A 15,646-nucleotide genomic window follows, 5' to 3' on the forward strand; every position below is an offset into this window, starting at 1 on the left:
AAAACACCTACCCTGGTGATGACCAAAGGCTGGTTGAAGTCTATGCCCCCCGAGAGTCTGAAGCCCCAGGGCGCGGGGCCCGGAAGAACCACGTTCTGGGGCATGGTGCTCTTGGCGTGGTGGCCTTGGCTCCCAGGGACCGGGGCGCAGCGAGGGGTGGCCCTGCCCGCGGCAAGTGTCCCCGAGCAGGACAGCCACTCCGCTCCCCAGAAAGTGCCCTCGCCCCGATTGCGGCCGGGGAGCTTTATCCCCGCTCCCGAGTGACGTCACTGGCCTACCCGCGTCCCCACCCCCTCCCACCAAGGAGAGCTCCAACTTTGGAAGAAAGAGACGCGCCAGACCCGCGGGAGTTTGCCGACGCGCACCGGCTGGGTGCAGCCTCCCAGACCACTCTGGCCGGCGCTGGAGGAGGCTTCGGGTTACAACCTCCAGTGGTCTCTTAAAGTAACACCTGTCCTCCTGTTTATCTTCGACGCGGAGCTCAGCAGTGCGCTTCATTCGGAGTTAAAAGCACTGAAAGCACAGCTTCTATGCTTCCAGTGAAAATGAAACAAAAGCTTCATAAATGCAGTTAGTTGTTTAGCAATTTTGAGTGCGTTAATATTTACTTATTAGCTGTGTGACCTTGGTTAAGTTACCTAACGTCCTTAAGTCTCAGTTTCTTCATCTGTAAAATAGGAGTCATAATTGTACTTCTCTCAGGTTATCTTGAGAATTAAATAAGCTATTTCTGCCTAGTGGCTGGCACAGCATCAATAATTATTAAGCATTTCTGCAATTAAGTACACATAGTCACATTTATTGATGGGTATATATGATATACATTAACATGTATACACATATATTCAAAACCTATTTTTTAAAACAAAGAAACATACAAGTGAAAATGTCATGCAAACATACTCAGTCCAGTGAGCATTTAAAAGCATACGTGAGCACCTGGGTGGCTCAGTCGGTTAAGCCCCCTACCTCGGCTCAAGTCATGATTTCATGGTTCATGGGACTGATCCCTCCATAGGGCTCTGTGCTCATAGTGCAGACTGCCCCTTCCCCGCTCGCTCTCGAAAATAAATATTTAAGAGTATACACGAGAAGATGATTCATCACTATACTGAAAATATAGTTTAATTTTGACTGGAGCAGTTGTCAACTCCCTCAAATGAAGTCTCTACACTTATTTTTTTGACGCACGTAGGAGGTGAGAATAATAGAAACCTAGGAATTGAGAGTGTCCTGTGTGGGCTTTGCAGCCAGAGTGAGGGTGCTGAGTGGAGTGCCGTGGATCAAGAGGATCCCCAAGCCAGATGAAACTGCATGGAGGAAAAGGGGGGACAAACCTTCATGGAATATCACCAGGGTTCAGGTGCTGTAGCGATTGCTGTACTGACGTGCCCTTACTTCGTCCTCAGGCCGAATCCATTAGAATGTTCTTATAATTCCTTTTCTTTTTTTTAGGTGAGAAAATTTCTTAGAAGTTGAGTAACTTGTGTAAGATCACAAACCCAGGTCCGCCTGCCACCGTTGTCTGCCTGGTGTAGATGTCAAGGCCAGGAGAGTCTGGGGAGGGTCCAGGCATAGGTTCCTTCCTCAGCGTGGAATCGAGTGTTTCTGGCGTTAGAACCCAGGACGTTCCCATTCACAAGGCAGGCGAGAGGGAGGAGGGCAGGCAAGTATGAAATGCTTTAAAAACGTGAGAGTGAGGATCCGGGACTTCATGCCCAATATGATAGGGCCATAATCAGTCCTGGAGACCAGAGCAGTACCTTACCTTTAATAGAGTAGTTTCTTTGGAAGTGGTTTGAAGACTGATAACGAAGAGATTCAGGAAGCTCTAAGCCAAGTATAGCAGCCTGGGGATAGTGTAAACCACAAAACCAGCATTGGCACTACTTTGCCCCCTGTGGTGAATTATATAAAAGTCCCAGGGGAGGGGCGCCTGGGTGGCTCAGTCGGTTAAGCATCAACTTCGGCTCTGGTCATGATCTCACGGTTTTGAGTTCAGGTCCCACGTTGGGCTCTGTGCTGACAGCTCAGAGCCTGGAGCCTGCTCTGGATTCTATGTCTCCTCTCTCGCACTCTGTCTCTCTCTGTCTCTCTCAAAAATAAATAAACATTACAAAAAAAAAAAGTCCCAGGGGATAGGTGTTTTCTGGTCTCAAACATTTTCCAGGGCCCCACCTATATTGGGTTAGACAGGAAATAAGCATCATATATTCTTGTTGATTTTGCTGGTTCGGGCTGGCTATGTTGTTGCAAATCACATTTCCTCTGTCAGTCACTGATTGTGTCTGCATGGTACGCCCACACAGCCAGCAGTGAATTCAGAAAGAAAAAAATCACACAAGATATTTGGCATAGTGTAATTGTAATAACCAATTATTTATACCTCACCTGCTGAGTTGGCTTATATAACCAGTTGATTATACGCTTTTTGCTTTCTGCCTTTTTACATGTCATTTTGGCATCATTTAGATATAAGCAACATCTGTACAACATCAATATAATGCTTCATTAGTTCTTAAGGCCGATAAAATGGAAAGCAGGGACATGAAATGGGCAGTTTTTCTCAATCCTACTGTTCACTGAGGTCAGTGAGGAAGTGTTCAGAGGTGACTGTCAGGGTAGGGCTGAGAACAGCTATGAGGGACAATTCTAAGGAAGAAGCAGTGGCCTGACCCTAATCACTCCTAGAGGTTTCTGCTTTTGGTTGGGTCCTATTCTAAGAAAAGTGCTTTCTGGATGACCCTTTCATAATTTTCTTTTTGTATTTCCCTTCTTAAAGGATTATGATAGTAGAGATAAAAACAGAAGGACCAATTGGAAAAAAAATTATGATAAACTATTTATGGTTCTGTTAAATGTGACTTTTGTGATTATTGTTATAAACCATGTTTAGAGAGTCCTTTAACATTTTCTTTTTATTTTTTTCTTTTTATTTATTTATTTATTTATTTATTTTTATTTATTTATTTATTTTTATTTTTATTTTTTTAATATATGAAATTTACTGTCAAATTGGTTTCCATACAACACCCAGTGCTCATCCCAAAAGGTGCCCTCCTCAATACCCATCACCCACCCTCCCCTCCCTCCCACCCCCCATCAACCCTCAGTTTGTTCTCAGTTTTTAACAGTCTCTTATGCTTTGGCTCTCTCCCACTCTATAATCTCTTTTTTTTTTTTTCCTTCCCCTCCCCCATGGGTTTCTAACATTTTCTTTTTAGAAAAGGGTCAGTAAAGGGGCGCCTGAGTGGTTCAGTTGGTTAAGCATCCGACTCTTGATTTCGACTCAGGCCTGATCTCACAGTTCATGAGATCGAGCCCCTCATCAGACTCTGTGCTATCAGATTGTCTTTCTTGGGATTCTCTCTCTCCCTCTTTCTCTCTGCCCCTTCCTCACTTGTGCATGTGCTCTCTCTCTCTCAAAATAAATAAACTTAAAAGAAAGAGAGAAGGTCAGTAAAATTGTTCATTCTCCTCTTACGTAACTGGAAAACTGTTGGTAAAAAAAATCATCTCTTCTTTTTAAATTCTCAAACCTATAATTTTAACCTAGAACTCTCATCTATTTTCTGATCTTGTTTTTCTAGATCCAACCTGTTCAATCCAACAGGTTCAAACCCAAATCCATCATTTTCTTTACTCACCTTAAGCTGGTTTCCTGGTCCCTATGCCTCCCAATTTCCTCATTTCTGTTCATTTGTCTACTATTGTAAATGGTTTGTAGGATAGATGCTGTACATTTTGCCTCTTCTTTATTTCCTATATGTCAAATGTCACTGTGTATTGTGGTTTTATTCAGTCACTCATTTGTTCATTCAACAAGCATTCACTGGGCATCTATGACATGCCAGGCACTGGGAATACAATGATAAACAAGGTCCACTTTCTGCCCTCTAGGAGCCACTAATAAACAAGGGAGATGGAGATGTGAAATGTGATCGCGTTATGTGATGAATGCCGAGTCGGCATTCTATACACTGATGAAAAATGAGGTAATCAAGTCTTCTTGGGGAAGGTGTCAAGGAGTGTTACCAGAAGAAGGGACATTAGGGCTGGATTTTGAAGGGTAAATAAGAATTTTCTAGGTGACTGGGAATTGAAAGGGGAAAAGGAAGGAGGACATTTAAAGTAGAAAAAAAAAACGTGTATAGGATGTGCAGTGGCAGGGAGGCAAGAAACAGATGGGCAAGTAATTTGGTGTGGATAGATATTAGCACACTGGGTAGGAACAGGAGACAAGGGACATAGTAGTCAGGGACTATATCAAGGGATGTTGTCTGTTACACGAACATTTTGATTTTATCTTATCGGCAACCTTTGAAGAGTTTTAAGCAACATGTATAATAATCATATTTGCATTTTACAAGCATTATTTTGGGCGTTGGGAGGATGAATCACAGTTGTAAGGGATAGGAAACAGGGAGTCAGTTTAAAACTTACAGAAGAAGATGTTGATTTGGGCAGTGGGGGGTGGAGACGAATGGGGGAGTTAGGGGAATCATTTAGAAGGATAATTGACACAATCTGAGGACAGATCTCACATTGGGAATCAGTGAGGTTAGGAGATTGGATGGTTCCAAGACTTCTTCATTTGGATATTATGTGAATGTTGAAACTATTAACAAGGAGGAAATATATAGGAAGTACAGTAAGATATTTTTGTTTTAATGAGGTTGTGGCAGATTAAAGCGCAGTTTTGGTAATGCTAAATTTGAAATACCTATAGAATATCTGCTGTATAGTGTACTGGGTATAAAACTAAAATTTGGAGCCAGACTGCCTGAATTATATCCTTGCTGCATGATCTTAGGCAGATTATTTAACATCTTTATTAAAATGATGACAATCATAGTACTTGCCTCCTAGAGTTATTGTAAGGTTTATCTGAGTTAACAAGTATAAAATGCTTACAAGTGTTCCTGTCACATGTTAAATGCATATCATCATTTGCTATTATTAGGTTTTTACAAGGTTATGTATTGATTGGTTGATGAAAATGTTGTGACCAGAAGCTCATAGGAACCTAACCTTGTATTTCCCCTAGGAACAATGGTTCAGTATTTCCTGCCAGTATTTGGTGTTTGTGGCAGCTTTATAGAACATAACTAATGGGAATAATGAGAACTGACTATATATAATATAGAAATATGGTGTGTATCATGTCGCAGAGGTAGTCATGTGCAGTAAGCACATCTCTGATGATAAATAATTAAGGACATTCCACAGTATCCCCTGCTCACCTAAATTCCCAACTTCAGCCTTTGGAACCCAGGGTGAAGAGATTAATGCATTTAACCTTTTATCTCTTTAATTTGTATTTTGTCCTGATTGCTGTGAAATTTAGGCACATGTCGGGTCTCTAACACTTGTTTCATTTATTTTTTTTTTTTAATTAAAAAAAAAAAAAAACCCAAAGCTATTTCATCTGTTCTCCCTTACCTCCCCACTCCCTGCCTCTGGCAATCACCAAATTGAGTTGGATTTTCTTTTTCTTTTCTTTTCTCTTCTCTTTTCTTTTTTCTTGTCTTTTCTTTTCTTTCTTTCTTTCTTTCTTTCAATTCCACATATAAGAGAGATCATATGGTATTTGTGTTTCTCTGACTTATTTCACTTAGCATAATGCTCTTAAGGTCCATCCATTTTGTCACAAATGGCAAGGTTTCATTATTTTTTATGGCTCAATAATATTACACACACACACACATCACACATCACAATTTCTTTTATTCATTCATCCATTGATGGACACTTAGATTGTTTCCATCTCATGGCTATGGTAAATAAGGCTGCAGTGAACATGGAGGTACAGATATCTTTTCAAAGTAGCATTTTTGTTTTCTTCAGATAAATAGCCAGACATGGAATTTCTAGATCATAAGGTAGTTCTATTTTCAATTTTTTGAGGAACCTACACACTTAAGAGTTGGACCAATTTACATTCCACCAACAGCGTGCAAAGGTTTCCTTTTCTCCACAATTTCACCAACACTTGTTATTTCTTGTCCTTTTGATGTTACCCATTCTGAATGGTGTGAGGTGATATTTCACTGTGGTTTTGAATTGTAATTCCCAGGTGGTTATTGATGTTTAGCATCTTTTCACGGAACTGTTGATCATCTATCTATATGTCTTCTTTTAAAAAAATGTCCTTTCAGATCTGCCCACTTTTAATTTGATTACTTGTTTGTTTTTGTTTTTTTTTTTTTACCATTGAGTTGTATGAATTCTTCATATGTTTTGGATATTAGCTTCTTTTTTATATGTTTATTTATTTATTTTTAGAGAGAGAGAGAGAGAGAGAGAGAGAGAGAGAGAGAGTGTGTGTGTGTGTGTGTGTGAGTGAGGGAGGGACAGAGAGAAAGAATCCCAAGCAGACTCTGTGCTGTCAGCATGAAGCCTATTGTGGGGCTCAATCCCAGGAACTGTAAGATCATGACCTGAGCTGAAATCAAGAGTTGGATGCTTAACTGACTCAGCCACCCAGGTGCTCCTGGATATTAGCTTCTTATCAGAAATATAATTTGCAGTTATTTTATCCCATTCAGTAGCCTGCCTTTTCATTTTGCTAATAGTTTCCTTTGCTGTGCAGAAGTTTTTTGGTTTGATGTAGTCCCACTTGTTTATTTTTGCTTTTGTTGCTTTGCCTTTGGTTAAAACATCATTGCCAAGATCCATGTCAAGGAGCTTACTGCTTATATTTTCTTCCAGGAGTTTTATGGTTTCAGGTCTCGTGTTCAAGCATTTAATCCACTTGGAGTTAATTTGTGTATATGGTGTAAGGTAGTGGTCCAGTTTTTTTCTTTTACATGTCACTGTCTGGGTTTCTCAGCACCGTTTATTGAAGAAAGTGTCCTTTCCTCATTGTATATTCTTGGCTCCTATGTTGTACATTAATTGGCCATACATATATCGGTTTATTTCTGGACTGTATTGTGTTCCAATGATCTATGTGCTTGTTTCTTTTGCCAACACCATACTGTTTTTTAATTTTTTTTAATGTTTTTATTTATTTTTGAGACAGAGACAGAGCTTGAGCAGGGAAGGGGCAGAGAGAGAGGGAGACACAGAATCTGAAGCAGGCTCCAGGCTCTGAGCTGTCAGCACAGAGCCCGAAGCAGGGCTAGAACTCACGGACTGTGAGATCATGACCTGAGCTGAAGTCGGAGCCCAACCGACTGAACCACCCAGGCACCTCAACACCATACTGTTTTAATTATGATAGCTTTGTAATACAGTTTGAAATCAAGGAATATGATGCCTCTTACTTTGTTCTCCTTTCTCTCAAGATTGCTTTGGCAATTCAGGGTCTTTTATGGTTCCATACCAATTTAAAAATTGTTTATTCTATTTCTGTGAAAAATACCATTGGAATTGTGATAGAGATTTAATTGAATCTCTAGATTGTTTTGGGTGGTATGGACATTTTAACAGTATTAATTCTTCTAATCCACAAAAACGGAATATCTTCCCATCTATCTGTGTCTTCTTCAGTTTCTTTTATTATTGTCTTGTGGCTTTCAATATGCAGGTCTTTTACTTCCTTTGTTAAATTTATTCCTAAGTATTACTTCTTTTTGATGTGATTGTAAATGGGATTATTTTCTTAATATCTCTTTCTGATCATTCAAATTGTTAGTGTAAAGAAATACAGCAGATTTTTGTGTATTGATTTTGTATCCTTAACAACTGAATTCGCTTATTACTTTGAACAGTTTTTTGATGGAGTCTTTTAGGTTTTCTATGTGTAATATATATCATGTGCAAATAGTGACAGTTTTACTTCTTCATTTGCTATTATTAGTAGTGATGATAGTACAATAAGCAATTGATATATAAATATAGAGCAATTGGATATAAAAGTCTAGAGATCTGGGCTTGAGGTAAATATTTTAGAGCTATGTAGCTACGAGTGCTAGAGTTTTTAAAAAAATGGTTGCAAATATTTTTGACATTCCTCATTAGAACAATTTTTTTTTAACGTTTATTTATTTTTGAGAGACAGAGAGAGACAGAGAGTGAGCAGGGGAGGAACAGAGAGAGAGGGAGACACAGAATCCGAAGCAGGCTCCAGGCTCTGAGCTGTCAGCACAGAGCCCAATGCAGGGCTTGAACCCACAAACCGTGAGATCATGACCTGAGCCGAAGTCAGTTGCTTAACTGACTGAGCCACCCAGGTGCCCCTGACATTCCTCATTTTGAGAGGTGGAGTTTATATCCCATCCATTTGAACTTGTACAGATGTGTAACTCTTAGATTACCATCAAAATATGGTGGAAATGACAGTGTGCCTTCTGAGGCTAGGTCAGGAAAGGTGATTTAACTTCTGTCTTATTGATTCTAACATTTGGGACCGAAACCTTCAGCTGCCATGTGAAAGCTCTGAGGTGCCATGCTGTGAGGAAGGCCAAGCTACATGGAGAGGTCACATGTTGGTGCTATTGTTGGTAGTCCCAGGCCAGGCACCAGACAAGTGAGTTAAGATTCCATCTTCCAAAATGGATAAATTTTTAGAAACAATCTTCCAAAACTGAACTAGAAAGAAATAGAAACTCTGAGCAGACTAATTACTAGTAATGAAATTGAATCAGTCATCAAAAACTACCAAAAAATTAAAGTCCAGGTCCAGATGTATTCACAGAGTTAATACATATTCTCCTCAAACTATTCCAAAAAATGGAATAGGAAGGAAAGCTTTCAAATACATTCTACAAGGCCAGCATTACCCTGATACCAAAACCAGACCAAGGCACCATGAAAAAAGAAAACTACAGGCCAATATCCTTGAATATAGATGCAAAAATGCATAATATTAGCAAACTGTATTCAACAATAAATCAACAAGATCATTTACCACAATCAAGCAGGATTTATTCTGGAAATGCAAGGATGGTTGAATATTCATAGATCAACCAATGTGATATACCATTTAAAAATAAAGGCTAAAAATCATGTGATTATCTCAATAGATGTGAAAAAAGCATTTGACAAAATTCAATATCCCTTCATGATAAAAAAAAAAAAAAAAACTGTCAACCAAGTGGGCTTAGAGGGAACATACCTCAACATAATACAGTCTAGCTATGAAAAACCCACAGCTAACATCATCCTTAATGCAGAAAAACAGAGCTTTTCCCCTAAGGTAAGGAACAAGACAAGGATGGCCACTCTCGCCACTCTATTGAACATAGTACTGGAAGTCCTAGCCACAGCAATCAGATAAGAAAAGAAATAAGAGACATATATAATGGTAAAGAAGAAGTTAAACTGTCACTATTTTCAGATGACTCTGATACTATACATACAAAACCTAAAGACTCCATCAAAAACCTGTTAGACCTAATAAGCAAATTCAGTAAATTTGCAGGATACAAAATAATACCCAGCAATTTGTAGCATTTCTTTTTTCAATTAATTAACATTTATTCATATTTGAGAGACAGAGAGAGACAGAGCATGAGTGGCGAGGGGCAGAGAGAGAGGGAGACACAGAATCTGAAGCTGGCTCCAGGCTCTGAGCTGTCATCACAGAGCCCAATGCGGGGCTCAAACTCACTGACCGCGAGACCTGAGGTGAAGTTGGACACTTAACCGACTGAGCCACATGCCCCAATTTTGTAGCGTTTCTATACACTAATAACAAAGTAGCAGAAAGAGAAATTTAAAAAGAAATTCCATTTCCAAGGCTCCAGAAGTAGCACATGTGAAAAGACCTGTACTCTGAAAACCATAAAGCAATGATGAAAAAAATTGAAGATGACACAAACAAATGGAAAGATATTCCATGCTCATGGATGGGAAGAATTCATGTTATCAAAATGTCCATACTGCCCCAAACAACCTAAAGATTCAATACAATCCCTATCAAAACACCAACAGCATTTTTCACAGAACTATAACAAATAATACTAAAATTTTTATGGAACCACAGAGACCCTGAGGAAGAAAAACAAAACTAGAGTTATCACAATTCCGGATTTCAAGATATACCACAAAGCTGTGGTAATCAAAACAGTATGGTACTGGGACAAAAACAGACACATAGATCAATAGAACTGAGTACACAGCCCAGAAATAAACCCATATTTAAATGGTCAGTTGACCTATGACAAAGGAGGCAAGAATATACAACTGGGAAAAGACAGTGTCTTTAAAAAAATTTTGTTTTAAATATTTGTTCATTTTTGAGAGAGCGAGAGTGAGAAAGAGAGAGAGAGCAGAGCATGAGCAGGGGAGGGGCAGAGACAGAGGGAGACACAGAACATGAAGCAGGCTCCAGGTTCTGAGCTGTCAGCACAGAACCTGATGTGGGGCTTGAACCCACAGACTGTGAGATCATGACCTGAGCTGAAGGTAGCCCCTTAACCAACTGAGCCACCCAGGCACCCCAAGACAGTCTCTTCAATAAGTGGTGCTGGGAAAACTGGACAGCTACGTGAAAAGAATGAAATTGGATCACTTCTTAAAAAAATTTATTTATATATTTTGAAAGAGAGAAGGAGAAGCAGGCTCTGCACTGTCAGCAAAGAGCCCAATGTGGGGCTCAAACTCATGAACCATGAGATCATAACCTGAGATGAAATAAAGAGTCTGTCGCTTAACCAACTGGGAGCCACTCAGGCGCCCCCAAAATTGGATTACTTTCTAACACCATACACAAAAATAAACTCAAAATGGACTAAAGACCTAAATGTGAGATCTGAAACCATAAATATCCTACAAGAGAGCACAGGAAGTAATTTCTCTAACATTGGCCATAGCAACATTTTTCTAGATATGTCTCCTAAGGCAAAGGAAGCAACAGCCAAAATAAACTCTTGAGACTACATCAAACCCAAAACCTTCTGCACAGCAAAGGAAACCATCAACAAAACAAAAAGGCAACCTATTGAATAGGAGAAGATATTTGCAAATGATATATCTGTTAAGGGGTTAATATATAAGTAATGCATACAACTGAACACCAAAAAAACCCCCCATAAATAATTTGATTAAAAAAATGGGCAGAAGACCTGAATAGATGTTTTTCCAAAGTAGACATACAGAGGGCCAACCGACACATGAAAAGATGCTCAACATCACTCATCATCAAGGAAATTCAAGTCAAAGACCACAAAGAGATATTACCTTACCCCTGTCAGAATGGCTAAAATAAAAAGGACAAGAAATAAAATGCTGGTGAGGATGTGGAGAAAAAGGAACTCTCATATCCTATTGGTAGGAATGTAAACTGGTATAGCTACTGCGGAAACAGTATGGGGGCTCCTCAAAAAAATAAACAAATAAAATAAAAACCGAAATACCATATAATCCAATAATGTCACTACTAGATATTTACCCAGAGAAAACAAAAACACCAGTTTGAAGAGATATGTGTTCCCTATGTTTATTGCGGTGTTATTTATAATAGCCAAGATACGGAGGTCACCTGAGTGTCCGCTGATAGACAAACGGATAATGAAGAAATGGTGTGTGTGTGACATCACACATGCACACCCACACGATGGAGTATTAGGCAGCCATAAAAAGGATGAGATCGTGTCATTGGTGACAACACGGATGGACCTAGAAGGTAGTGAAATAAAAAGATAGACTGGATAAGACACTGTGTGTGTTCACACTGTGAAAAAAATCACTGGGTGATTTCACTATGCGGAATCTAAAAAACGAATGAATAGATGAGCAAACAAAAAGCAAAATCAGACCTACAAATATAGAAAATGAATTGCTGGCCGCCAGAGGGGAGAGAGGGAGGAAGGACAGAATGGACGAAGGGGAGTGGTAAATACAGGCTTCCAGTTACGGAATGGCTAAATCCCGGGAGTAAAAGGCATGGCCTGAGGAATATCGTCAATGATTTTGCAAGTGAGGTTTCAGGACAGATGGTAGCTAGACTTGCGGCGAGCTCAGCATCAGGAATAGAGAAGTTGAATCACTGTGTTGTATACATGAAACTAAGGTAACATTGTGTGTCAACTATGCTCACATTGAAAAAAGATTTTTAAAAGAGGATTCCTCCTTCCAGCCGCCAGCTTCTGTGTCACCCCCAGCCTCCAAGTCCTCCCAGCTCAGGCTGTAGACATTGTGGAACAGAGAGGAGTCATCCTCACTTGTACACTTTCCAAATTGTTGGCCACAGATTCTGTGATAAATAATAAACGATGCAATTATTAACATTAATAATAAAAATTAATAAGTAATGCATGATAATAAAATGGTTATTTTAAGCTTCTAAACTTTAGGATGATTTGTTACACGGCGATAGTAACTGATACGGGGTGAAATCACCCGAGGAAATTAGGTGTGTGAAGCAATGCAAAGACGATTAGTGATTAAACTCTGAGGAACAGCGGAAACAGCAGCAATGAAGGGGCGGGAGTAGGAAAAGGTGGTTTTGCTCTTATAAAGCATTTAAAGAAAACCACTCAAAAGTGCCGTGGAAGATAGACGAGGAGGAGAATTCAAGGAGAAGGCAGCTATCGCTGGGAGGTGGAGTGAAAGTTGCCATGGTGAGTGCTGATAGATCTGGTGGTTGTGATGCTCCAGATTATCGGAGCAGGAGCAGAAATGGTGAGACAGAAGCAGACTGAGTGGCTTGAAGAATAACGGGAAGAGGGGTGAATATAGACCCTCTCGTCAAGGAATTGTTAAATAAAAGGAACGGGGAGACCTGGGTGGTCAGCTGGGGGGATGCAGGCCAAGAGAAAGACCTTTAAAAAAAAAAAAAAGGAAAGCTTAGTGATGTTTGCTGAAGTTAGAGGGAAGAAGATTTGGAAGAAGCGAGAGGAATGTCGATCGGGGGATTGACACTGGAGGTCTAAGTCTTGAAGAGGACAGACCCCTTTTCCTCTGAGAGCAGACGGGGCTCCCATAAATTGAGGTCTTCATTTAGAATTCTGCCTGAGTGTTTCAGGCACTCAGTGACTTCACCTCGACCGTGGCAAGTGTTCTGAGATTGCCTCCTTGCCAAAACTCTCTCCCGTTCTTTCCACCTCACAGACTACTGTCGGATTGAAATCCTGTCGCTGTCTTGGTTAGGAACCTGCAACAGCACTTTATTATCCCTAGGACAGAGGCCAGTTCTGCTACTGAAGGGCTTTAGGGGCCCTTTATCATGTGACATGTGCGTGGTTGTATCAGATTTGGTTTCCTCATCACACAGCGGTCACTGCAGAGCCAGGCGAGTGGACTCTGATTCCACTTCCCGTCTTGGTTCCTACATTTCACTGTTTTTCCTTTCTTTTTCTTCCTTTCTTCTTCCCTCTCTTCCTTCCCTACCTCTCTTCCTTTATGCTTGTCGTTAAGGGAAGAATATGTCTTTGTTTAAATCTGAGATTACCTTAGTCAGTGGTTCTGAATTTTGATGAGCGTTAAAAGAGCCTAGGTGCTTATTAGAAATGCAAATCTGGGCTCCACTCACAAGAGATTTGAATTCTGTTTCTGGAGTCAAGTCCATTGTGGCTGGTGTCTGGACCACACGTTTAGAAAAAGTAATTAACTACTACGTCTTTATATGTGCTGTTCTTCCTTTCTGGAATGTTCTCTCTTCTGTATCCCATCCCACTCTCTTTTCACATTTTCTGGGAAGACATGGTTGACCACCTGCATCTGTATCAAAGTTTCTTTTTACTTAGTTCTTATTTCTGGTCAATATATCCCAATTTTAAACTTAGCTCTTCTCCAGTTTAACCGAGCACCAGACAGCGTGATGGCTGCTGGGGTCGCACGAAGCAACGGAACGTGGATCTGAACTTTGGGAGGCACATAATCTCACAAGGATGGCATTTTCAGGGAGCTATTTTTGCATTGCCCATCAGACCATAGGCTCCTCTAGGACACGGGCTATATTTATTTAAAATCTACCACAACTGCCATCCAGTGCTGGGCACTGAATAGGGGGTCAGTAATTATTGGTAGGTAGAAACAGGTTTTGGTCTTGAGATCTGTTCGGTTGGGGAAGCTGGTTCTTCCTTCCCGATCCTTTCCTCTAAGTAGTCCTCCCTGAAGCACCTTCCTTGACAATTGCCATTAGGCCCACTGTTTACAGTTTTATCTCCCTCAGCTTCACCTTGCTCTGGCTGTATTTGCATGTACTTGCTGGTTTGGCTGTGCAAAGCCACACATCCAAGGGCCTGGGCAGTCAGCCAGCGCTCCCAAGCCCTTCCACGCATTGTGTCTGACTTCCTCTTTGGTAGGAGTCCGTGTGATTTTCATGCTTTGGAGGATTTGGGCCCTTGTGAAATCTCTTCTGGGGAATTAGCCACACTGAATTCCATGCTTTGTGTCTGCCCTCAGTGCTGGCAGGAGCCTATATTGTTTCATTCCCACGTCGTCACACTCCTTGGGACGATGTGATGGTTCAGCTCAAGTTCATTTGGTATTCCCCTCTGAAATGTCACTGAGTTTTCCCACTGTTTGCACCGAATTAACTAATAACAGTCAAGGGAATCATTAGTATGCTGGAAACATGAACTGAGGCAGTGTGGGCTGAGCATCAAATAAAGGACTCTCTCGGGCACCAGCCTCTGTTACTGTTGGTGGCTGCCATTTTAGTGCTAGTGCTTTTGCAAATCGCAGCGTCATGGAGACAGATGGAGACACAGAGAGGGGAGAGAGAGAATTTGTTGGTCAGAGTAAGGGAGATCTTAAAAATGTTTTCCCACAGAAGCAGCTTAACGTGGGCATTTTCATCCTTACTAGATTGTCTCCTGGGTGGACTTCAAACTAAGTGAGGGCATGTTGCTTCCTGCCGCTGGCAGGTTGAGTAAGATGCTTCTTTCTTCATGCCCTAATTACCTGTTTCCTATTCTGGGAAAGTGAACTTGATCAGAAGAGCTACCATGATGTGTCAGATGCTGTGCTAAACATTTCGTGTGCCAATTATTTCTTTTTTAAAATTTTAAAAGGTTTATTTATTTTCGAGAGAGAGAGAGAGAGAGAGCTAGTGGGGGAGAGGGACAGAGGGGGAGAGAGAGATAATCTCTATTAGAGAAGACAGAGTGTGGAGCCTGGCACAGGGCTCAATCCCATGACCCTGGGATCATGACCTGAGCCAAAATCAAGAGTCAGAGGCTTAACTGACTGAGCCACCCAGGTGCCCCTACATGCCAATTATTTCTAATTCTTAAAACAACCCTGCAAAATAGACATTACTATCCTAGGCTATTGAGACTGTGAGAAGGTATGGAATCTGTCCGAGATCATACATCTGGTAAGTGGCACGACTGGATTCAAACCTGGATCTGCCTCTTTCTGTGTCTTCCTGATTCTTCTGCCATTCCATGTTTCCTTTTAAGGCACATTTGCTAAGGTTTATTGACCCCAGAGAGCATCTGACAACCTCTCTAGACTGGTGGGTGCAGTTTCGAGGTCACTGAAAAGCCGGCAGCTCCGTTCACACTGAAGTTTCATTTTCCATGGGGACTAAGGTAAGGTCACAAAACACCGTGGAAAAGGATTCCCCAGAAACTGAAATCAGTCTTGCTCACTATAGCCTGTTAATGCTGTTTTCAGGATCCTAGAAATTCCTGCCTAAATGCATCTCAGGAAATCAAAGACCTAATCTTCAGTTGAATGGTGTTTTACTTGATAGAATTAACTGCCCTCGGTTTTCTGTAGATGTACCTTCATATTTTTAGTGACACTA

General features: G+C 40.8%; 1 protein-coding gene across 2 annotated transcripts in view; it reads right to left on the minus strand.

The window, feature by feature from the left end:
• The window catches only part of PDLIM3 (PDZ and LIM domain 3), a 29,514-nt gene extending 29,273 nt beyond the window's left edge, over window positions 1–241 (minus strand). Inside the window, exon 1 of one of the 2 annotated variants that reach the window (XM_007098997.2) lies at window positions 12–241. In XM_007098997.2, coding sequence (XP_007099059.1) covers window positions 12–104 — 93 coding nt within the window. In that variant the 5' untranslated portion in view covers window positions 105–241. The remainder of the gene's footprint in view (window positions 1–11) is intronic. The other variant, XM_007098998.3, reaches the window with a different exon arrangement.
• Between the last annotated feature and the right edge of the window lie 15,405 nt (window positions 242–15,646).

Source organism: Panthera tigris, chromosome B1 (assembly GCF_018350195.1).
Source record: "Panthera tigris isolate Pti1 chromosome B1, P.tigris_Pti1_mat1.1, whole genome shotgun sequence".
Lineage (NCBI taxonomy): Eukaryota > Metazoa > Chordata > Mammalia > Carnivora > Felidae > Panthera > Panthera tigris.